The sequence below is a fragment of the Nipponia nippon genome, unplaced genomic scaffold (genome assembly GCF_047370975.1).
Source record: "Nipponia nippon isolate SJK-2023a ecotype South Korea unplaced genomic scaffold, ASM4737097v1 scaffold_2, whole genome shotgun sequence".
NCBI classification, from domain to species: Eukaryota; Metazoa; Chordata; class Aves; order Pelecaniformes; family Threskiornithidae; genus Nipponia; species Nipponia nippon.
In genome coordinates, this window is record NW_028262336.1 from 102,439,213 (window position 1) to 102,462,279 (window position 23,067).

Below are 23,067 nucleotides of genomic sequence, written 5' to 3' on the forward strand. Positions count from 1 at the left end.
TCTCATCTGGGAGCAAAGCCAAGCTGACAGATCTATCATCAGGTCATCTGATCTACCTGCTTTTAATATTGGCAGAGAACTGATTTTTTCCCCACTTATCTCCATATTTCTGCTATCCCAAAACTTAATAAAATTATTTTTCTTGGCCTTCTCTCTTGAGAGTATCAGATATAAATGAGCCATACCTACCGATTTTAAAATCCGTCAAGTTAAAAGATTCTCTTTACCACCCTCTCTGTTATTTTTGGAATGTAAAGTATGTCATCACCCCTCTGAGATATGCATACTTCATCCTGCTCTCTACCCAGTATGTAACTGGATTATTTACTGAACATTTCAATCTTTTCTGCATTTTGTTGACAATTCTGCTATTTTACACTGATGAATAATTGTCAGGGATCAGAACTGGATTCTGAGGGGTTTTTAAATGTCAGTATCATGAGTTAATGAGCAAAATATAACGAAAATGATTTACAAGTCTTGAATTTAAAAAACAGAGTATTTTCAATGCTTCCTTTTTATTTTTAGCTTTATGAACCCTGGATCTTGTTCCTATGCTTTTCTCCACCAGCTGAGAGCTAGAAATTTGATTTTATTCATAATGAAAAAATGGTGGTTTTAGTCATCTGACTCCAGAAGTTAAGGTTTTAAGAAAACAGATCAACCACGAGGAAACTCACGATGACGCATGAGAGCTGGCAAATCTACAGCATCACCAGTGCTCTAAGATTAGCAACACTGAAAGGAACAGTTACGGTGTTACCACTGGCAATGCGGTGTCTACCTATTTGATGAAAAATGGGAAGAACTGTTTTTCCTTTTTAAGTGCATCTGCAGCCTCTAGAAAGCTGGTTCATTTACAGCCCTGGCATTCAGTCTGAGTGCCAAACTGGAAGCCTCCCCGCTTCCAGCTCCCCCTGTGCGTGGCTGTTACAGGTTGTTCTGTGAAAAGTCCACTTCGATACCCAAACTACCTTCACACCTTGGTGCTTTCAGAGCCCACTACAGGGGCAGCCGGACTTCTGTATTTCTACAGTCTTCTCCAATGCGGTCCTCCCCGTGAAGGTGCTCCACAGGCATAAGCTCCTGCTGAAAGTAACTCACGGGATGCTCACACGGCCCACCAGGATCAAGCCTGTACTAAATAAACCTGCACACGTAAACTTTTTTCCAGAACGAAGAGCAAATTAATGGAATGCTTCTTCTCATCATCCTGTTTAGTTTCCATCCATGTTTAGCTGCTTCTCAAATATGTAATTATCTGCATATACCAAACATATTTAGCTCATTATTTGCTACCACTGTCTGTACTAGCTACTCACCCGTATATTTTTATATATGACAGACTTGAAAGGGAAACTTTCTATGTCCTCTGCTGCCCAGAAATGCTCCCTATTCTCAGCATTCATCTTAAAGGTTTTATTTCTCTCGGGCAAGACGCACAGGGGAAGGCTCCTGCCGGCTGTTACCCGCACCTCCCCCGGCCGGGCCGCGGCCGCAGCCCCAAAATCTCGCTCCGAGCTCCCCCTGCCGCCGGCCGCGCTGCAGCAAGGCCGCCCCGCGCCGGCCGGGCCGCCCCACGGCGCCCACGCTCGGGGGCTGCTCCTCACTGGGCTCTTGGTAAGCGAGGAGGCAGGCGCGAAGCCGCCGCAGGGCACAGGCTCACACGCCGTGTCCTGCCCTGCGGGCTCCCATTCTGCAAAAGCGTCAAGGGCTCAATGTGTCGTGACAGACGCGTGCTCAGCGTTACGCGTCTCTGCCCTGGGTGGCGGCGGTGGCTGTCGCAGGCCGCGGGGGCCTGACCGGCCCGCAGCCCCCGGCCTGCCCGCACCGACCCTGTCCCCCTCGCAGCCCCAAAAGCCGCCATCCCGCGGGAAATGTACGAAGCGGCATCGAAGCGCAACGTCTACAACAGGCGAAGGGCCCCGGCTCGGGAGAAGGCGGCAGGCGCTGCTGGGGCGGGCCGGCCGGCGGCCTCCTCGCTCTTGCGGGCCTGTGCGGGCCCAGGGCGGCGTGACCCCGGGGGGACCGGCAGGCCCTGGGCCGGCTGCCGGCCCGGCGGGCCCCGAGAGGCGCCCGGGGCCGCGGCGGCCCCGCTGCCCACCCGCTGCCCACCGCCCGCTGCTGCTGCTGCTGTTGGCTGCGAGGCGACGGGCGGCGGCGGGGCCGTCGCCATGGCAGCGGGCCCGGCCCCGGCCCAGGTGCAGCCGTGCGGCGCCGCCGGGCCATTTAGCCGCGGCCCGGCGGGGGGCTGAGGCGCGTTCCCGCTCCGCGGCTCGGCCTCGCCTCGGCAGGTGAGCGGGAGCTCCGCGGGCCGGCCGGGGCGAGGGAGGGCTGGGAGAACGGCCCTCAGGAAGTTTAGAGCGGCTTTCCGCTGAGCCCGCGGAGCGCCGGGGGCGGGTGTCCGGGCTCGGCTTTCAGCCCGGCGGCAGGAGGTGGGCGGCCGCGCAGGGGAGAGGGAGCTCCCGGGGGGCCGGGGCCGCCGCGGGCTGTCCCCGCTGGGGCTGCGGAGCCGCAGGCTCTGTGTGGCGGCTGCCGGGCCGGGGCTCGGCCTGCGGGGCCTCCGCCGGGAAGGGGTGCCGGCGGCTTGCCGATGCCGGGGGAGCGGGGAGGCTGCTGGCGGGGCCGTGCCCGCCGCGCCGTGGGAGCCGGTTCCCGCCCCGGGACTGCGAGGCTGTGCCCCAGGCAGGTCTGAGGGAGTAGAGGCGCAGGGGGACGAAGCGCGGGCCTCCCGTCGGAGCAGCCGGTGTGTGCCGGCAGCCCTCGGACCCGCTCCCCGCGGCTTCCAGCTGGAGCAGCCCGGGGCTGCGCCCCTCCCAGCGGGGGCTCTTGTGTGTTTCATAGCTTGAAGCAGGGGAAAAATCTTCATCGTGACGTAATGGTGCTGTTCTAAAGTTATTGTTGCTGTGGCATATTGGGTATAGTCAAAAAAACCGTCATCACACCACTGAGTGTACTGACTCTCGCTAGCGTTATAGATAAAGATTGTGCTTTGTCAACCGTCTGTTGGTAACGGGTGAGGCTGCTATAGGATGCTGGTATTCACTGTTTATTGTACCGATCTCTCTGTAACTTGATGTGCTTCTTTTAGGACCAGCAGAGCAACAACAGGCAAAATGACAACTGTGAGGTATGAACAAGGGGCAGAGCTGAAAGAAGCATCCAGGTGAGTGAAATGAACTGCACCAGCATATGGGTTTAGGATTGGAGTATGCTGTGTGTGGTCCCCTGTCTAGAGTTTCTTAGTGCTTTAAATATAACAAAGAGAATAATGATGGAGCGCTTGAAGTTTATATAGCATATAGTCTTTGTATTCTGCCCCCCCCCCCCAATGCTGTTGCCTGTGAGGAGTGATATCTCTGAGAGAAATGTGCTGTTGTGATTGACTTCTTACAGGTAGTTAAGAACTAAGACATACAGAGCACCCAGCCCTGGTACAACAAGCTAACAAGGTCATGGCAGTAAAGCCTCTTCTTTTCTAGCCTCCGGAATCACTGTCCAGCTCTCTTGTAGAGCAAGATGCTCTTGCTCTGCTATCCTTAAAAGCTTCAAGTCTAAAGTTCAGAGTGTGTGGGGAGGAAATAGGTTTTTCTAGTATATCCTCATTTTCTTCTCTTCCACCCCAGTAGTCAAAGACTAGATGTAGTAGCTTGTGGCAGAGAGCTTGGTCTAGCTTGGATAACAAGTGGATGCAGAGTGCTCAGCAAAACAAACTCCTTCTGAGGAAAGCATTATCTAAACTGAATTTTTGTGTGAGAGCATAGTGGAAACACTGTACGCAGACTTGGCTTCTGTTTTCTTTTTGTGTTAAAGATTGGCTTCCTAACCCAAAACACTACTGTTGCTCATTCTTGTTTTGGCTTATTTTAATCACAGTAGAGGATTAGAAGGTGACATTTGGTGCACTTCATGTGTCTACAAGTATAAGCAAGTGACCTGCAGCAAAACTGCTGTAGCAGCAGCAACTTGCTTTAATAAGTGAAGCATTTCAGCTGTACATTAAGTGGAAACTCCCAAGTGAATATTCCATAAGAATAGCTGGGAGGCAAAGCTGAAAGGTGATATATTGCTAGAACTTTGGTTCAGTTTTAGGAACAAAGTGAGGGTACTGCTGTCTGGGGATGGAAAATTAGCTTTAAATACCAAAATTGTTGTGGAGGGGGTCTGGGCTAGGAATCAGTCCTCTTTTCAGCCTGATCCTGAGTGCAGGTGGTGAACCATCAGTACTGATTGCTGACACTGTAGGAAATGAATCATTAAACTTTTTGCTTAAAAGGGGGTTAGTCCACACTGCAGAAACAGCACTGGTGCATGGGCCCATTGTGGAGGGTGAAGAATACTTGGATCCTCTGAGTTGTTACACTAATGCTTCAACCATGCTGGAGTGCCTCAGAACAGCGTGGAAACATCAGTATTGAATAAGCGTATGTAGCTGCTCCTGCTCAAGAAGCAATGATGCCAGAGACAGAGCCACAGCAAACGCTGTGGCTGTGCTATTATGCAGCACAATATTTCTGTGGTGAAGGCTGAATTAGAAGCTCCTGGATTTGGATGTTATGCTTTATTTTCTCTGGAGTCGTCATGTGGCCTTCAAAGCTTCTCAGGTGGCTGAACAAAAATTTGATCTGAAGAGACCCTTTTAAGGAAGTTACAGCAAGCAGCTACTACCCCCAAAAAATGCTGTTCTAGTGCTAGCTCAGCTGCTGCTGCTCTGGTCTTCCAGTTTCCGGTCTGGTATCCTGCTCTGCACAAAAACATCTCTGTGCTATGGCTTTTCCTGGTGAAAATGTTCGTTCTCTGAACAAGTAGTTTACTGTAATAGCATTAATGTCTTTTGGACTCTGAAGCAATTTTGCATATGCATGTTTCCAGCACTTCCAGAGTCTGGACTGTGAAGTCCTCAGCAGACTCTTGGATGCACTACTTAAAAGCCCTTTATGCTATTGCTGAAAACATCTGTTCCCTTTCTCCCTCAAAAGAGAAACTTCTGAAAGGTGGATTGCTAATGGGAACTTGGTCAGTACAAGCCAGGGGGTTCTGCTGTGCCAACATATGGGAAGTCTTTCTTCCCTGGTGCTATGGCCTAGGCTGCTGCTCACTGCTCGGCTGATAGTTACTAGTCTTTTCTCTGGAACAGCGAAGGGTAGCGATGTATAGAGTTGACATCTGTATCAGTATGTGACTTGTGTTATTCCTTTGCCAGCTCTCCAACAGCAGAAGAGCCCACAGTAAAGATTGATGATGGTCGTGATGAGGATAATGAACCAGACAGCTGTTCCAGGTAAGCCAATGATACACTAAATGTGTTGCTTACCCCCAAAAGTGGGAACTTTTAAGCCAAAATAAGAAGGCAGATGGCTTGCTGAAGTAGAGATAAGCCTGGTAAATCACTTGATATTGACATTTGTTCTAGTACATAATAAAGACAAGTAAGTTCAGGAAGCTTCTTTATGCCTCTAGAGATGAAAGCCCAATGCAAGAACTAGCTGCAAGTCCATCATATTATGGAGAATGTGTAGTCCAAGCTGCTTTATTTAAATTTTCCCAAAGGAGTGAGTTTGGGAGAGCACAGAAGAACAAATGCTGATGAGAAAACGAGGTGAACAAGTATCTGAGGCAAATAATAAGCGTCAGGCCCTTGTCAAGACTAAACTGAACTTGCTAGTGATTAACTCTGTTCTTGAAGCAGTTATTTTCTAACAGTGTGTAGCTCTTGTCACCAGATTACTAACTCTTACAGCATTCTTAGTCAAGTCAGTGGCAAGTGAATAGACTTGCTTCTCTGTTTCTGCAGCTCAAGAACAGTAAGATTAAGCCTGTTATCTCTGTTCTTCCATGTGACAACATGTCTTCCTAGAATTCAGAAGTTGGCATTTACAAATGCATTTCACAAAGGCTTTAAGCTAAGTATGTGAGCAAATGTGCCACATTCTTTTCAACTGATTTAAGATGTTGGCAGGCCAAATTGGAGTGGTGTGTATATATTTCAGTCTTTAGTGTACCTAATAAAGGTACTTGTCCTTAGGCTGTGGAAGTTGAAGTCTTTGTGTACCTACTACATTTGCATTGTAGGATTGACTGGGCAAAGACATAGACCAATAAACTGTTAGTGTAATTATTGCAGTGTTTCCTTAGATATTAGATGTGCTAAATGCAAGGAGAACCTCCTATATGCTAGGCTGCCTTCAAGACACCTTGTTATCACATTCTTGACTTCCATGGGAAAAGTGGGTACTACAACCTCATATCTCCATCCTGCTTAAGGATGCAGATGTTTGCTGGCTAGACCTTGTTTCTTAGTTTAAAGTTTGAACTTAATAATGAGAAGTATGTGCTAATACAGTAAGCCCAGCAAGATGCTTCCTCATCACTTCCAAGATACCCAGCCTTGTCTTAAATGGAGTTATTGAAGTGTTAAGGATATGCACCAGGTGGAATGCAATGCTCAAGTTACCTTAGAAGAAACAAGTAGCTCAGACAAGATCAGTGGGGTGCAATATGCATTATTGACCTGACAAAGACTTCCTGTAACAGTGGTATCTCAAATGGTGGTGGGAAGGGGAAGTGTAGGAACTGTATGTAACAGGAAAGATAGGGGAGGTATGTGAACAATACAAAAGGAAATTACCAGTACTTCTGTCAGTATGTCAGAACTTCTGGTAGGTCCTACTGTTAGTGATATGCTTGGAGAAGGTGTTTTCCTTTAAGTGTCTAAGAAAAGACTTGGTGGTTACAGTAGTTAAGTAATCCCAAGATTACTTAACAGACTGGCAATCTGTTTTTCAAACTGTCAGAACTTGGGGTTTGCAAATAATTGCCTCTACCTTAGTTCTTGGTGTAGCCTAAATAGACTTAGTTCTTGGTGTAGCCTAAATAGACTTAGTTCTTGGTGTAGCCTAAATAGACTTAGTTCTTGGTGTAGCCTAAATAGACTTAGTTCTTGGTGTAGCCTAAATAGACTTAGTTCTTGGTGTAGCCTAAATAGACTTAGTTCTTGGTGTAGCCTAAATAGACTTAGTTCTTGGTGTAGCCTAAATAGACTTTCAGCTAGTAAGATAGTTACACAAAGGCCTAGCTTTAAACCAAAAGGCTTAAAGCATACCAAAGAGGCAGCAGATCTTCTGTAACTGAAAACAGGAGCTGAAACCCTGCTAGGGCTGGAGATAATGCTCACCATTGGAAGAACTTAGCTTCAGTAATTCATTTTCTTAAAAGGCACTTGAGTCTTCAATCTGAAAGCCGAACTACCATTTCCTTTTAAAGGTAGAAGAGGGATTTGTCTTCCTCTATTACAAGAGCACAGAAGCAGTAGTGGTGCTATTAACAAGTGCAGCTTTTTCCAGGTCTGGGGAAAAAAGTCCTCTGATATAATAAGTTAATATCTTGAACAAGGTACCCTAGAGATGTTTATCCTTTAATCTTCCTCTTGACCAATAGCTATTCTGTAAGCCCACTTTTTAAAGCTTATAACTGGGCATTAAGACAGACTTCTAATGTCACTGGAATTGTGACACTGAATAATGTTATGCATAAGTACATACTGCTGTACTTCTAGGGTCTGTAACTGATGAATAATACTTCTAACAAGTGGTCAAAGTATTGCTTTCAAGTACTGCCTTAACCTATATACTTCATGAATGCAACTGAATAATTGCCTCTTAAAGAAATCAGTACTTTACAGAATTCTCAAACCAAAAGAATGTGAACAAAAGAATGTAACAGTGCTTTTTGTCGCTAATATCAATAGCAAAATGTCACTTGTCTTGATGCCAATTCTCTTCTCTTGCAGTGCAATTAGGAGAAAAATATCCCCATTTGTGATGTCATTTGGATTCAGGTAAAAGATCATGCTTGTAATGATATGGGCAAGGCAGAAAGAGTCCTTATTTGTGGTGTAAGAACTTGGAGAATTGCTTGAACAACAGTGACTCCAGCCTGCTCTGTCTGGAAAGTACTGAATCCCCTACCACTCCCTGAAAGGCTGACTTGAGAAAAGTACTTTGATTGGGAAAGAAGTCTTAAACAGGTGTGACTACATTCTCCAAGGAGAGCTGAAAGTCAGAACTGTAAATGCCGTTGACTTGGATAAAAGCTCTTTAATGGCTTACTCTAGGCTGTGGCAGCCTTTGAACAACCAGTTGGTCAGTTCTAAGCAGTCTAGGTGCTGGAACAAGGCAAGCCATTAAGACAGTTACTTTTAAGGGACTATACTAAGTCATCAGTGGGAGGGAAGGTGAGCTGAAAGACAGCACTGGCACTTGTGTGCCTTAAAGCATCCAGGTTTGCACTGCTTCTAGGTAGCTGTGGAATTATGGGTTAATAACTACAGCTGAGTCTGAGGTAAATATACCATTCCACATGGATGATATACTCTGTGCAGATCACTTCAAAAATGCAATTTGAATCCTTCAGCTGCTTATACAAGCAGGCCTCAATCTGTATATAAGAAAACATACTCTCACGGGAACAGCTTAAAACAAAAATCTGGGCTTGTGCTCTTCAGTCAATAAATGTCAGCAATTCATTCCTACCTCTCAAGTTGTATTTTTCTTTTTGCAGAGTATTTGGAGTTGTACTTATCATTGTGGACATTATAGTTGTGATTGTGGATCTGGCTATCAGTGAGAAGAAGAAGGGTGTTAGAGAGATTCTTGAAGGTGTTTCCCTGGCAATAGCACTCTTCTTTCTCATCGATGTTCTCCTGAGGGTGTTTGTTGAAGGGTAAGACACGGGCAAAAGCTAAGTCAGTGTGGCAAGCCCTCGGGCTAGTAAGGAAGCAATACTTCAAGCTTGGACTATGAGCATGGATGCCCTGTAGGCTAATTTTCTGATCATAGACAATGGCCATATTTTTTCTTGGCTGTGTATATTGGCTGTTACCCTTCCATAGAATAATCTGTGAAGTGCTTTTGGTATAAGTGAGCATTTGGAAACTGCATCAGCTTTGCTGTGACTTAAGTGTATAGGCCAGGTGTAAGATTAGTTTTTTAATGAGTCTTCAGTGCTTAGTGTGAAGAACTACTTCAGGAGAGCTTGTCTTCAGCAGTAGTTCTGTGTAGGTGGTTCTCTTCCTGAAGATGTGTTTCAGTCTTTGCTATCCATATGGACATCTGTCTAAAACTCCCCTTTCTTTCAGCTTCAGGAACTATTTCCGGTCCAAACTGAATATTTTGGATGCATTCATAGTGGTGGGCACTCTGTTAATTAACATGACGTACTCCTTCTCGGACCTTGCTGCAGCAGATCAGATACCAAGGTAAGAATGGTATGGCAGCTGTTAAATGTGAGCTCTCTTTTCTTGGTAGTCTTCTAAGAATTTTCTTGGGCACCTCTAAGCTAGATGTGTGCATACTAGATCATTAATATGGCTGTGATAGTATTTCTAATGAAGGATAGAAAGGATAGAAACACCTGACTTTGGTCTACAGTTACACTGTAGACTGTCTCTGTCTTGAAGGCAGAGATGATCTAAACATATCAGTTGGGGTAACTAAAAGTGAATAGTGAGGCCATCAAATACTCTGACTCAAGCCTTTTTGGGGGTAAGGTGTGCAGCAGCCCTGATAAAGAGAGGAGAGTCTGAAGAAGGTTGAAAAGAAAAGTTGGATTATGATAGCAAATGGAACAGACAACTGAGGGAGGATCTCCATTTAATGGATCTTGAAATAAAGAGTTGCTACACTGTCTTATTTCTTCCACCTTGCTTTCCCAAGAGCCCCATGGTAACATATGTTGCATTTTTCAGCCATGCCCTGGGGAGGGGAAACATGCTGTTTATGTGCATAAGTTAATTCAAGTCATATTTCCATCTGAGTTCTGTAGCTTGATGAGGTGATAACCTGTGAGAGGAGTCCATTCCTGATGGAGACAGAACTATAACTCTAAGATTAGCTTATCTGCATGAGGTTTGAATTAGTGAAACTTGCTTGTGTCAGACAGAGAAAGAAGTTGAGCTTTTTTTTTAAAAAAAAAAAAAATCACCCACCGAATTCATGTGGCTACTGGGCACAAGGCGGGGGAAACATTCTTCTAGAGGAAACTAGCTCAAAGTTTAGTTATTGAAGAATCCAGAGTTGGACAAACATCTGGAAGTATTATTGTCTCTTGAAACCTGAGTTTAGCTGGCATTTGCAAAAGTAGAACTGTCAAAGGAATAGCTTTTACAGCCTTAGAATCAAAAAGGCTGTTTCCTTCCAGGTCTTTTTAAACATTAATCTGAGTTTAATGATTACTTCCCATCCCTCTGGCCACATTTTTCTAAGGCAGCTTTCATCTTATGGCAGCATCCAATTAATGGTAGGATAAATAGGATTGGGACAGGGTAATCTGCACTGCTATCTTTACTGGGCTATGTTAGTATTAGGCCTGATACTGCACTGACCCATCTTGTTGTTGATTGGTGGGTGCAAGTTCCTTGTATTCTGACTTGATCAAGTTGATGGGAATTTAGAATAGGCTTTTGGGTCACATGAAAAGGAGTTCACACTGATGTTCTCGGAAGATACTCAGCTGGGGCCTACCATCTCACCCATGCAATTCTTGAGGCCCTTTGTAAGGTGTCTCTTGTTAAGGGCTCTTCAGTCCTGTTCTGACCAAAATATTACTACCTGGCACTAGGTGATACCTCAGACCTGGCCAGATCTTGAGAGGTCTTCCCACCTAATGCTCCAGTAGTGTCCACACAATCCAGCTAATTCCCAGAGGCCTACCTGGGATTTATTACTTTTCTTTCCTCTTAAACCTTCTTCCAGAAGCAAACAGCAGTCTTAAAACACCTGATATATCTCAGAATAATTAGAATATGAGCAGCTTTTGTGTGGATGAGAGTGTATATGTGACAAGTGAAATTTCAGTGGCAGTACATAGAGGTAACATACCCTGATGGAGGGGTATGGTCTCTGTTTCTCATCTGGTCTAGCTGGGTGTGCACTGGCGTGAGTTACCTGTTTCCCTGAAGTCTGACCTATAAAAGGATAATGAGGAATGAGAGCTGGGTATCAGTCTGGGAGCTAATGCCTAACTGGCTAACTTCCTAAAGGGCAGAACGCAAACTGCTTTTATCTTGAAGAGCTGCTTCTCACAGTTGTGGTTCAGGCTGGGGAGAGTGGCTGTGGAGTCTTCACTTCAGTGTTGGTTCACCTCCTTGGCTGCTAGCTCCAAGGGAACTCTGTTTTGAAAACAATAGGGTCATCCTGGACTGGGAAGGAGCAGGGGACAAAACTGAAGCTTTCTTCCAGGTGTCCAGGACAACCTTGTCTTGCTGACTTTAAGCTCCACATCAGTGGAGAGCAGACTGTCTTCAACTGGAGGTGATGGGATAATGTTTCCATAATATTTGTCCCCCTTACTGTAGTATTCACCAGTATTCCTACCTAAGTGATCAGGATCTGGAATATGTGCATGTGCTCCTTAAAAGTATATGCTCACATACCTCCTTAAGGAATGAATGTTAGTTTGCCCTAGTGCCTCAGGGTATGTGAAAGCAGCCTGCCCCTGTTCAGTTTTTTCTGTAGAACCACTCACATAAGCATCTTGCCTGCTTCAAAGTTCAACAGCAGTTCAAAGTTCCTCAAACCAAATCATCTGCTCAAGTTGCTGAATTATTAAACAGGGTTTATACTGATCTGTTCTCAGGTTTCTTAATCAAGGCATGATGTATATAGCTTGTCTAGCTTCTCTTTTCAGCTATTTTTCAGGTGGCTAATTACACTTAAATGTATACTTGAGAACAAGCTTCAAAGAACAAGAATTTGGGGATAATAACATAGGTAGTGTTGCTTGCTAAGCAGAGGTGCCTGTGAAAGTCTGTTTGAGCAAGTGGGGATTTCCTAGTTCTGTTAGCTGTTCAGACCACTTACTCCCCAAAAAACCTCAATAAAACAATGGTGTTCTTCAAGCATGGTATTCTTTCTCCAAAATCAGCCTGAGAAGTCCTAGTTCAGTATATGAAACAAAGCTTTAAACTCTCTGAAACAGCTTTTTAAATAGCTTTAAGCTTTGCATCTAAATTTAATTGTGTTCACTTTCTTCTTTCTTTTCATGGCGAATCTCACACTCGTCTAGAATGGTTACTTTCCTCCGAGTTCTGAGAATTGTCATCTTAATAAGAATATTCCGCCTGGCTTCGCAAAAGAAGCAACTTGAAGTGGTGACCAGGAGAATGGTAAGTTGGCCTCTTAATATATCTAGGCTACTATTACCGTTTCCAACTATGTCTTTCTCTGGGCAGCCATCAATGGTGAGCAGCAAGATTGCCCACAGCCTATTGATCTGCAAATGATGATATTGCCTAAGCAGCATGTCTGTTCAATGTTCCTGACAGGGTACCAGAGCTTTGCCTCTGACTTCAGTATAGCTAATAATTCTTAACTCTACTTGAGTAAGCAGCAACTTGACCTGGAAGGCCAGCATATTAAAGTGATTGCAACACCACCATGTGTCTCAATTGATAATTTCTAGTTTGTGTGGTACATAGACTGTTTTTCCTCACATGGGGAGGACAGGAATTTTAATGCTTCTGCTGCTTATTCCAGGTGAAAACAAAACAACCTAGCTGTAAATGCCTCTTATTTTCATCAGGGGCACTAAAGTGGTACTTGAAGCTTCAAGTATGTCCTCTTGCTCAGGAATAAGCAGTCTTGGTTATGCTGCCCTTAACTTTCTTCTCCCTTCACTCAGCCCCCAAACACTCAAATAGCAATGACAGGTTCATGTTGTAGTCCACAAAATCTGCAGTGTTCTTTCCACTAGAATAAACTTTGATACTTCAGGGTAAAAATTCTGTATGGAGCTTCTACCTAAAAGCTAACACAATAAACATTATTCTTGGCTAATGCTGTGAACTTCATAGCAAAATGAGGCTCTGCTACTCATGACTTAACTTCAGAGTCTAGATTGTTGGTTTTTCCTAGTAACAGGCAACACTTGTTGATCTTTGGCATTCCTTTGGAAGACTAACTCCGCTCTTTTTTTGGCAGGTCTCTGAAAACAAAAGGCGTTATATGAAAGATGGCTTTGATCTGGATCTCACTTATGTTACTGGTTTGTAGAAGCAAATGACACTTTGCAGCATGTTACATCCTGCTAACACTAGTTGTTCAGTTAATAAGTGCTTGACATGAAATACTGGCAATGTTTTAGACTGATGAAACTTAAGTATGAAGTCAAACCAGGCCTACTCCTTTTCTGTGGGATTTTGAAATATGAATTCCTGACTCTGGCACTGTTCTCAAGGATTAACCTTCTGGGAGAGAGGTTATACATGCTGTATGTAATGATAGAAATTCTCCTGAGGCCTAGGTAACCAGAGCTGAGAAACTATTGACTAACTCATGGTATTTTTGCCTGTGCTTCTATGGAGACTGATGCTTAATGGTGGCTGATGCTTCAGGAAGCATTATTCTCCTGCTCTAGCTATAATAAATGCAGAAGAAAACCTATCAGAAATGGGTAGGTGTGTCTTATAATTAGGGTAGAAATAAGCTGTTTTGTAATGATGTTGCTTTCAATCATGTAGTTCCTGCATAAGGGGAAGGTTTGCCCTGTTACCTCTGAGCCTGTCTTTTCCACAGATCGCATTATTGCAATGTCATTTCCATCTTCTGGGAAGCAGTCTTTCTATAGGAACCCTATAGAGGTAAAAATCTCTCATCTACCAAGTTCAGTATTTGAATGCTGTTTCACTTCTAGGTTCCCAGTAATTTGCATGTGGACTAGATTGTCAAGTCAATCCTGCTGTCTCAGCTGGTTGGAATAACTAAATGGTGGTCTCCACTGTGCTGCACTGCTTGTGTCGCAGTCTCGTAGCTAAGCCTGGTGGGGTGTATCTTGCAGTGTGCACACACCGGTGCTCTGATGCTCCTGTTCCTTGGGAATGCTTCAGAGAACCAAGTCAGCTCTTTTGCAGGCTAGTAATAGTATGAGTGATGAAAGCTGTATACTCATCTAAATAAAGATGTTTAAATGGTCTGCATTAATGCCCTTTGGAGCTATGCTGCTTGATATTGTGGAAATATAACTATGTAGGGCAGGGAAGATAGTCATAGTAGTACTTTTATTCCAGACAAGAACCTGAGCTATTGGGCTGGAAAGACCTGCTGTCCAAGGGCTGTTTATGAATGCAGTTGCTGACACCACTTGGGGGGGTGGGGGATGAGGTGGCAGTGGAAATAAGGAGTAGAGCACTAACTACTCTGAACTCATATCTTGTTATTGTTTCAGGAAGTTGCAAGATTCTTGGACACTAAACATGCAGACCACTATAAAGTCTACAATCTCTGCAGTAAGTATGTTTAGCTGCTGACTGTATTGAAATACTGCTAAACAGAAAAACATCTTTTCAAGGTACGATGCTGGCAATACTAGATCTCCAATAATTTAAAGTCTGTCAAAAGTACACAGCTGCTTCTGACTGCCTTCTGTCCTGAACATGGCTATTGACTTTGAGCATCTAATATATTGTACCAAAGCTTGCGAAGGAGGTACTGGATGCATTGCAGTTTAGGCTTACTTATGCTGAACAATTGCTTCAGTGTTTCAAGACTCAAAGAAGTGGAAAACTAAACCTGGGCTAAAACTTGGGGTGATCTTGGAGGATTTTTCTAATGAAGGCATAGAAGAATGTGATGAATGAATAGTTAAAAGCTCTCCTGTTTAGAGTTGGCTAAAACAATAAAAAATACTTCAGGAACAACTATCCCATGGTGTTTTCTCATAGTAGAGCATCAGAGCTGGAAGCAGACAAGGTGTGATATAGAAGCATTGGTACAGAAGTCCTGAAAAAGTAAAACTGTCTTCTAGCCATCAGAGGGGTAGATGAAGGGTCACAACTGAGGAGTGTGGTGTTTGTTAGCAGCTCCTTACTACTCTGTAGGTGCTGTGATTGATCCTGCCAGTACATCAGAACATTAACTTTCAGATCCCTAAATAACCCCTATGGAACAGAATGGCCATCTGGGCCTGGAGATGAATTTTCACTTAAAAGTGAGAGGTGTGAAACTAGAAGCTAAGCAAGCATGGTTTTAACCAAATTACCTCATAGTTTTTCCACTTTGATCTGTCTATTTTTACTACTGTACTTTAAACACCAGTATATGCTGAGACCAGCAGTTGTGTGTCGCAAGCCACTTTCTTTGTTGCGAGTCTGTTCCCTTTCCTGGCATAACTCCAGATCTTTCTTTGTAGGTGAAAAAGGCTATGACCCCAAGTACTTCCACTACAGGGTGGAAAGGATCTTTATTGATGACCACAATGTCCCAGCGCTACAGTGAGTCTTGTCAAGAAATATGTATATCATCATAGCTCTATGTGGGCATTTGCTTTGATCCACTAATTTTCCTCTTATCTAGGGACATGCTGAAATTCACTGCCAGTGTTCGTGAATGGATGAGCCAAGATGAAAAGAACATCATAGCAATTCACTGTAAAGGAGGCAAAGGTAAGACTTCTCACGTGTAATCTGTGTATGCTACAAATTACACGTTATTCTTATTGTGGCTTCTTAAGCATGGCTTTAAGCTGTAGCATGAGATGGATTTAGAGTGTAACTTGACAAATTCTGCAGACACTGTGATGACTAGCAACAGTGTAGTGCTGTGTGTTTAGTATTATACAACCCCATTTCCAGGTAGCCCAAATTGGTTCTTAATCTAAGCTGGCATCTGATCTCTTAAAATGGCCTTCAGTAACTTCCTGCTGCCCTGACTGCTGGGACAGCAGTCTCCCAGGAGAGGCTGGGGATGGGGAGCTACTGAAACTGCTACTATCAAAAGTTAAGCTGCTGCTTTGGCTCCCTGGCAGCCAGTCACCCACACTGAATATCCTGCACTGTGATATATCTCAAGCTTTTTAATTTCTTGTGGTGGTAGGGTAGAAAGCTGTAGGTACTGCTGGATCTTAAATCAAGATACACAAGGTATTATGTGACAGAGTATGATGTAGTCTTATGGGAACAGGCTAGTCAAAGCTACTGCACAGGACCTGACCTGTGAGTGCTATCTGCAACCTGTAGCAGTGCAGGAGCTGTTGAAGTGCATAGATAGTTCTGCAAATAAGCCAAATTTCTCTGCAAACATCTGCTGCATCTTTAGCTGCCTGCTGTTACTACTGCAAATATTTGGCTTAAACCAGTGGTTACTTGACATAAAGAAGGTTCTTTCCCCCACTTGGAACCATAGCTTAAAAGGTTTTGCAAAACTGAACATTGAAACTACCTGCAGGCCAAAACCAGCTTGAAGAACAAGTGTAGGGAGGGGTGACTTGACCTCTGAGATTTTAAATTCAAAACTGAGACTATATTTGAATCTTTGTGCTAGCAGTCGTGATGCCTTCTTAGTAGGGCTGGGGGGGGAAAAAGTTGGAGCAGAGAAGCAACTCTTGAGGCTTAGAGCATTGGCAAGTGCCAGTCTATAATCTGATCTAGTAGTGTGTACTTGACTCTGTCCTGTGCTAAATGGAGTATGTAGATGCTGGCCAGCTTACTCAAGTATCTCTAGGAATACTACAAAGAAATGTGGGGACTACTTTCAAGGAACAGGTTAAGAAACTGCAGTATCTTGTCTTTAACTCATTCTTCCCAGAAATACAGGCACTTGACTACTCTAGTGTCACTTATCTCCTGTTATCTCTTCTATTTCAAAAATTGTAACTTCATCTTCACAAAAATAATTCCAAATAACTTTGAACTCCTGTGGTTCAACCTGTCTCTTACTTCTAATACAGGCAGGACTGGAACAATGGTGTGTACCTGGCTCATAGACAGTGACCAGTTTGAGAGTGCAAAGGTAAAAACTGGTGTTTATTTTTTGATTCTTCTAGTATTCAAAATGCCCCTTTAGAAACTACTTAATTGGTGAAATGCACTAATACTCTGCAAAAAATCTATACTGGAAAAAGGATACTGTGAACAATCTGTTTTACAAAAAAGCTCTTGCAAATCTTGCTAGCATGTAAATTCCTTTCTGATGAAGACTATTCTTGACCAGGAAGAACTGGGAGAGTAGAATTTAACAGGATAGCAACTTTGAAGTGCTTTTTTTTTCTGGAGGTGTAATAGACCTAGGATCTTGAGCAACAACTTTCTTAAACTGTAGATGGCTTCTGAGCATGCTCTACTAAAGATAGTGTCACTGTTTTTAAGTGCAATTTTTTCCCCAACCTCCTTCCAAGTAATGTGAGGCATCAAGAATTGTCTTGTCTTGACTGCCAGCATTACAGCAAGAAGTCCTTCTGGGGAAAGGAAGAAAGATAAGCAAGTCCCAGCCAGGACAGATGTGCTGCTTTAGTATTCCAGGTCTGGTATATCAATCTGGAGACCTGGGTTGCAGAAGGCCCAGGTCACTCAAGGTAGTCTGGCCAGAGTGTGTATCTATTTAATCACTTGTTTTTCTCTGAGCTTGGCTTGTGAAGATCTGAGCTAATGTTCAGCTTGGTCTGCCACAGACCACTTGAGAAATATAGAGGGTTCTAAAGAAATTGCTTAAAAAGCATATTGCTCTCCTCATTCAATGAGCTTTATTAGCACTCTTTCATGGATGACAGACTTAATGTATCTAACTTCCTAATTAGTACTTTCTTATTCTAGTTAAAAGCCTTCTTTAGAAGGTACCAAAACAACTATTGCATATTTTCACTTGTATTCCCTTATTGGAATTGAATAGTGTAATTCTAGTTTACTATTCATTTCTCAGGAAGGGGAATGGTGGTGGGATGAATATCTTAACCATTGAAATTGTCTTCCTGTGTAGGAAAGTTTGGACTACTTTGGGGAGAGAAGAACTGATAGAAGCACAAGTACTAAGTTTCAAGGAGTTGAAACTCCATCCCAGGTAAGCTTGAGCAGGTCCAGTAACAACACTAACCTTGTGAGCACTGACACTACCCCACCTCCCCTGCCTTGTTTCAGAGATGTAGGTTCCTACTAATGCTTAGCTCCTGAACTTTCTGTACCCTTTCTTTAAGGGTTGGAAGACTACCAACTGGTAGGGTTGCACTGCATCTTACCCCCCTCCCCTTTGTCCAAGCATGTTCCTTATGACTTGCTCTGTGTAATATCATAAAATCTGAATTATGATATCTGAGATAACCAGCATTGTTGAGATTTGGAGAGCTTTCAGTCCAACACCACTGTTCAAGCAGGGTGAGCTAAAGCAGGTTGCCTAGGACTGTGTCCAGCCAGGTCTAGAATATCTCCACAGATGGAGACTCCACAGCCTCTCTGGGCAACCTGTTGCAGTGTTTGCCCACCCTCACAGGGGCATGACCCTGTAAGACAATTGGGCTATTTATCAAGGATGCACTGAAGCCTGCAGCCTGGCCTGGGGAGGGCTATGGCACTGATGTGGCTGGATGGAGGACCATGTCCTCTAGAGACTGCATTCACAAGGAAATACTAAGCAAGTTATTGCCTCAGACCACAGTTTGGGGCTTTGCTCACTTTGATTCACTGTGTACTGTGAGATTCAGAGGTGTGAGATGAAGCTGGTGACAGAGGTACTTTAGTTGCTGGTATAGAATAGAATGGAAGTACAGCTGTCCTTCAGAATGTGCTTCTATAAAATGAAAGTACCTTTACACTTAAACATTCTGCCACTTTAAAAAGTACAATATAAAAGCTCCTTCTTGCTGAACTCAGAAGTAAAGAATTCCTCTTAAAACATGAAGTTTAAATACTGCTTAAAAATGTAGATATTGAATTTTTCTAGAGGATTGTTTGAACTGGGGAGGGGAAGGAGAACAAATGGCTACTTTCTTCTTAGGTTTGGACTTAGGAGGGCTAAGAACTTGGCGTAGAAGATGTATTTAATCCTACTTCTGCCTAGAATTAGTCTGTGTGGGGTACAAAACTGCATAATGTGTCTGGGTTTTTTGCATTACAGAGTAGGTATGTTGGGTATTATGAGATCCTGAAAAACAAGTATAACTTGAAACTCCCACCAGAGAGACAACTCAAAATAAAAAACCTCAAAATCCACTCTATACATGGTAAGAACTCTTGAATCTGGGCATTCCTCTATCTGGTAATGGTTTCCTAGTATAGGCAGCTGATCTCTACTGTCTCTCTTGCTAAACCCATGATAGGAATGTAAACTTATTTGGGATTTGAGAATTCAAATGGCACAGTTAAAATACAACAAAGAGCATTTTGGAGTACAACCGCCCCATGCATTCTGTCACTTTCTGGGTGTCTGATCAGATGGTGGTGCACATACAACCTGCTCTCTTTTTGGGAGGGGAATCACTTTTCAAGTGAGATTAACTCCGTGTGGAACTGGATCCACTAATGTTTCTCAGCTTGATATACACACCTGTTTTTGTACATACGTACTGGTAATTTTGATAAAAGGCTGGAAGTTCAGCACTACTTGTTGAAGGGGACTTCAAACTGCTGTTCTTGTTCAGTCAGTGGAATTAGACTCTACATTAGCCTGTTCCTGCTCCACTAGTAGGATTTACTGCTACTTCAAAATACAGCTTTCAACCACTGAATCTTGAGCTACCTTTAGGATTTAAGTTCTCTGAAGTCTATAGCAAGGCATTCTGGAGAGAAGGCACTTTTGAATAGGATTGCACTTGGTTTTCATGACCGCTTGTGTTTCCTGCTAATGTCTGTACTATGATATAATGCAACTCTTTCTTCCTAGGAGTTGGGAAAGGCAATGGAACTGATATGACGGTGCAGATAATAGTGAGGAAGCAAGTTGTACTAGAATGTGTATGTGCCAGTCAAGGAAACTGCAAGGTGAGAGTACTATGAAATTGTGTCAGTTGAGTCACAGAAGCTGAAAGCTGACTTATAGGTCAAAAGTGTCTTCCTGTAAAAGTTGAATACTGGGCATAAAACTATAAATAAATGGATGTTGTAAATTCTGAGAGAATGAAAAAGCTAAGCTCTGCTAAATCACAGGAAAAGTAGTGGTAAGATAGTGAAAGAATTCCCTAGATGTCAATTAAACGCAATAGCTCACTCTGACCCGAGTAGTTTAAATTGTTGGCTCTTATTCTAGCACTGCTATTGCACTTGTATACCATGCATGAGTAGCTAGGTATTGTCATGAATTGGTCCCTTGTCCCTCTGCAGTAACTCTTCATAAAAGTAATACTTTATTCTGTTATCTAGCTCTTCTTTGATTCTGAAAGTGACTCTGTAGTCATTGGCTTGGAAGACAGCCCTGTTATAAGTGGTGATGTGAAAGTCAGATTTGAATCGCATTCTGTAAGTATAACAGCATGCAGACCCTCACTTGAGTCTGGGGAGAGGCTGCAGTGTGAACAGCAGCTGGGTGCTGGCTGTGCTGTGTGGGACAAAATCTGTGTTCCTCCCTGTGGCCCCACTGTAGCAGCTGTTATTCTACCTCTGCGGTGAGGAATGCAGCAAATGTTGCCACATCAGCCTGTGCAGGCAGGGGAGGCATCGGGCTGTTCAGACAGAACAACCAAGACATCTTATTTGAGTACCTGCTGCTTCTAACACAGGTCTCTTACTTGGTTGTGTTAGGTTTCAGTGACCTAGTCCTGAAATAACTTCAGTGAAAACAGTGATCTGGGTGTGGTATTGGGCTCTTCAAGTGTACTGATTCTGGCACTGTAGCTTTGTAAACCAAACTACTGAGGACAGGTGGGTACTCTTGCTCTGCAAAAAATGAATCTTATTGTCTAATGGAGTCCTTAAACAAGGTCTTTGTGTTTAGGATCTCCCAAAAGGCTATGATGCCTGCCCGTTCTTCTTCTGGTTCAACACTTCCTTTATTGAAAATAACAGGTAAGTGATTACAGTGACTGCCTACAGATCCTAACTTCTTCTGGTGTCTGAACAGAATTGAAAGTTCCTAAACATGATATGAAAGCTGAGATAGCTGGCTGATCTTGCTTCTGCGTGGGTATTGGTCTCTGACTCTCAATTGTAATTTGCAAGCAGGCAGTTGGCACATGCTTGCCTGCGTTGTGCCAAGTGTTTTAAACATACGTGAGCTCTTTCTCTTAATCAGCTTAATCCATTGGACTCTTTCCTCAGCACTCTAAGTGTTGTTAATGAACGTGAATTCAAAAAGGTAATGCTGACTATTCAAACCTAAGGCAACTCTGCCATCCTTCATAGTGTGGCTGACTGAGAGGCTGGAACTCATTCAGCAGCTTAGCCGGCAAACATTAAGACCAGAGTTAGAGGTACTGGTGCTTGGGATGCCAAAGAAAGGCTCTTTAACAGAAGCATGAAAAGCAGTAAGTTAAAGTTAGAAATTACTGTGGTTTAGTCTTGTTGAGACTAGAACTCCTGCAGGAGCTCCAGCCAGCAAAAGTTGTGCTTGTCTGTCTGGCTAGGGGAGTGATGTAGAGATGCAGAGACAGGAGATCCTTCTCTTCTGTCTACCAAACTTGACAGATTTAGACAGAAGAACAGTGAACTTGATGTATGAGATGTAATTACTGCGCTCTCTGTGACTGGAATAGGAAGGAAACAATGCTTACTTAATTGATCCCATCAGAGCATGTGGAGAGGTAGCCATGAGTCTATGTTCATAACTCTAAACTTAATATGCTGAGCCAACAATGCACCTTGCAGTCTAGGTGCAGACATCTAGTTAGACCAAACCAGTACCAGGAGAAATGTATGCCTGCTGTCTGATAGCCCTGCAACAGTGCTACTCAAAAGTTTCACCCTAGTGCTTTGTTTCCTCCAGGGTTAGGGAGAATACCCCACCAGACCACCTCTTAAACACAATTCAGTAGAGACTATTTCCCTCTCTGGCCAGAGAATTCTGGCAGACCTCAGGTGGGCTAGGTCTGATCAGAAGTGAAGCAGCTGCTAAGGCAGTGCTCCTGTCTGTGCCTCTAATTCAGCTACAGCTGATGTGCAGGGGCTAGTAAGTGATAACTAGACATGAATTTGGTAAGCATTAAAAGTGGAGAACATGCCTGATGAGCTTGACTGAGTACCAAATCAAATCCTTGCCATTAGGAAGGTCAGTTATTAAATTCCTGCCACTTGCATCCCATCAGGAGGCCTTGTGCTGAAGGTAACACTAATTTTACTCTAACAGTCTTGCATTGTGGGGCTCTAGAAAAAACAAACAAACTGCAAACCCATCAGTCTGATTGTATGTTTCTCAGACTAGTTCAGATCCAAAGCCCTGTGCAGGCATGGCTGATGTCTGTCTAAATTGAAGATTTGGGGCTATATTTAATATTCCAGGGCTGAGCTTGAATTTCTCTTGGCTAGCTGAAAGGAAAAGCATGTCTTAGGCTGTAAGATATGCTACTGAATTTTTGTCTTTCAGACTCTACCTTCCCAGGAATGAGCTGGATAACCCTCACAAGTCTAAAACGTGGAAAGTCTATAGTGAGACGTTTGCTGTGGAGGTGAACTTTACCGAACCATAAGGGAAAGCCGAAAGAAGGGAAACACACAAAACTTATCTCTTTTCCTGGAGAATGTCTTGCTGCTTCAGTATGAAGTGAAGCAGTCTCATTTTGATGTACTTAATGTATTTCTGTGTAGATACAGCTTCTCAAATAAACTTACATGAAGTTCTGTTGTGCAGAGCAATAATACTCTGGAGAGTTACTTAGTGTCAGCTGACTGTCATGTTAATGAGCTGTCGGATCCTTTGGAGCTTAGACGTCTCTACATCCAGGTAATCCCTACTTTATTAATCTAAGACAATTGCTTGTCTTTAAGCAAGAGCTTTAACCTGATGGTCGGTGGAGACTGCTGGAAGAATCTGACACACCTTCCCTCAGCATCAGGGTTTTCCACAGGTCGGTAGAATATAGGAATTTGGAGGGAGGAATAGTAATCTGGCACAGTCAGACTAATACTTCTTGAGTGGAAGTCTTGGTATTGAACCACTGTTAATCAGAAATCCATGATGTAAGGTTTTGAGCAACACCTGGCCTGGGAGCTGACTGTGGGGCTTGGAGACTGTGCGGGTGCTTCTCTGCCACTGTACCTCCCCGCAAAGGGCTGAGATGGCGCACCAGCTCATGGGCATGCCAGCTGCCTGGGAGCAGTTAGTGAGGCTTGCCTCAGTGCCTGCATGGGATGGGCTTGATCTGTGCGCTTGCTCCTTTGAG

General features: G+C 43.7%; 1 protein-coding gene across 5 annotated transcripts; it reads left to right on the forward strand.

Moving 5' to 3' along the window:
• Positions 1 to 1,552: 1,552 nt before the first annotated feature.
• LOC104010882 (phosphatidylinositol 3,4,5-trisphosphate 3-phosphatase TPTE2) lies at positions 1,553 to 22,525 on the forward strand. 5 transcript variants are annotated; one of them, XM_087757255.1, is made up of 19 exons: positions 1,553 to 1,620; positions 3,092 to 3,166; positions 5,204 to 5,281; positions 7,790 to 7,837; positions 8,560 to 8,721; positions 9,137 to 9,256; positions 12,064 to 12,163; positions 12,978 to 13,041; positions 13,572 to 13,636; positions 14,221 to 14,281; positions 15,184 to 15,265; positions 15,348 to 15,436; positions 16,720 to 16,781; positions 17,745 to 17,825; positions 18,876 to 18,981; positions 19,641 to 19,738; positions 20,117 to 20,212; positions 20,688 to 20,758; positions 22,272 to 22,525. In XM_087757255.1, the coding sequence occupies exons 2-19, from the start codon at positions 3,117 to 3,119 to the stop codon at positions 22,372 to 22,374; spliced, it is 1,536 nt and encodes a 511-aa protein (XP_087613381.1). In that variant the 5' UTR covers positions 1,553 to 1,620; positions 3,092 to 3,116; the 3' UTR covers positions 22,375 to 22,525. The 5 variants fall into 5 exon arrangements, with proteins under 5 accessions (XP_087613381.1, XP_087613384.1, XP_087613380.1 ...); XM_087757258.1 differs by lacking the exon at positions 1,553 to 1,620 and adding an exon at positions 2,217 to 2,294; XM_087757254.1 differs by lacking the exon at positions 1,553 to 1,620 and adding an exon at positions 2,366 to 2,435.
• The last annotated feature ends 542 nt before the right edge of the window (positions 22,526 to 23,067 follow it).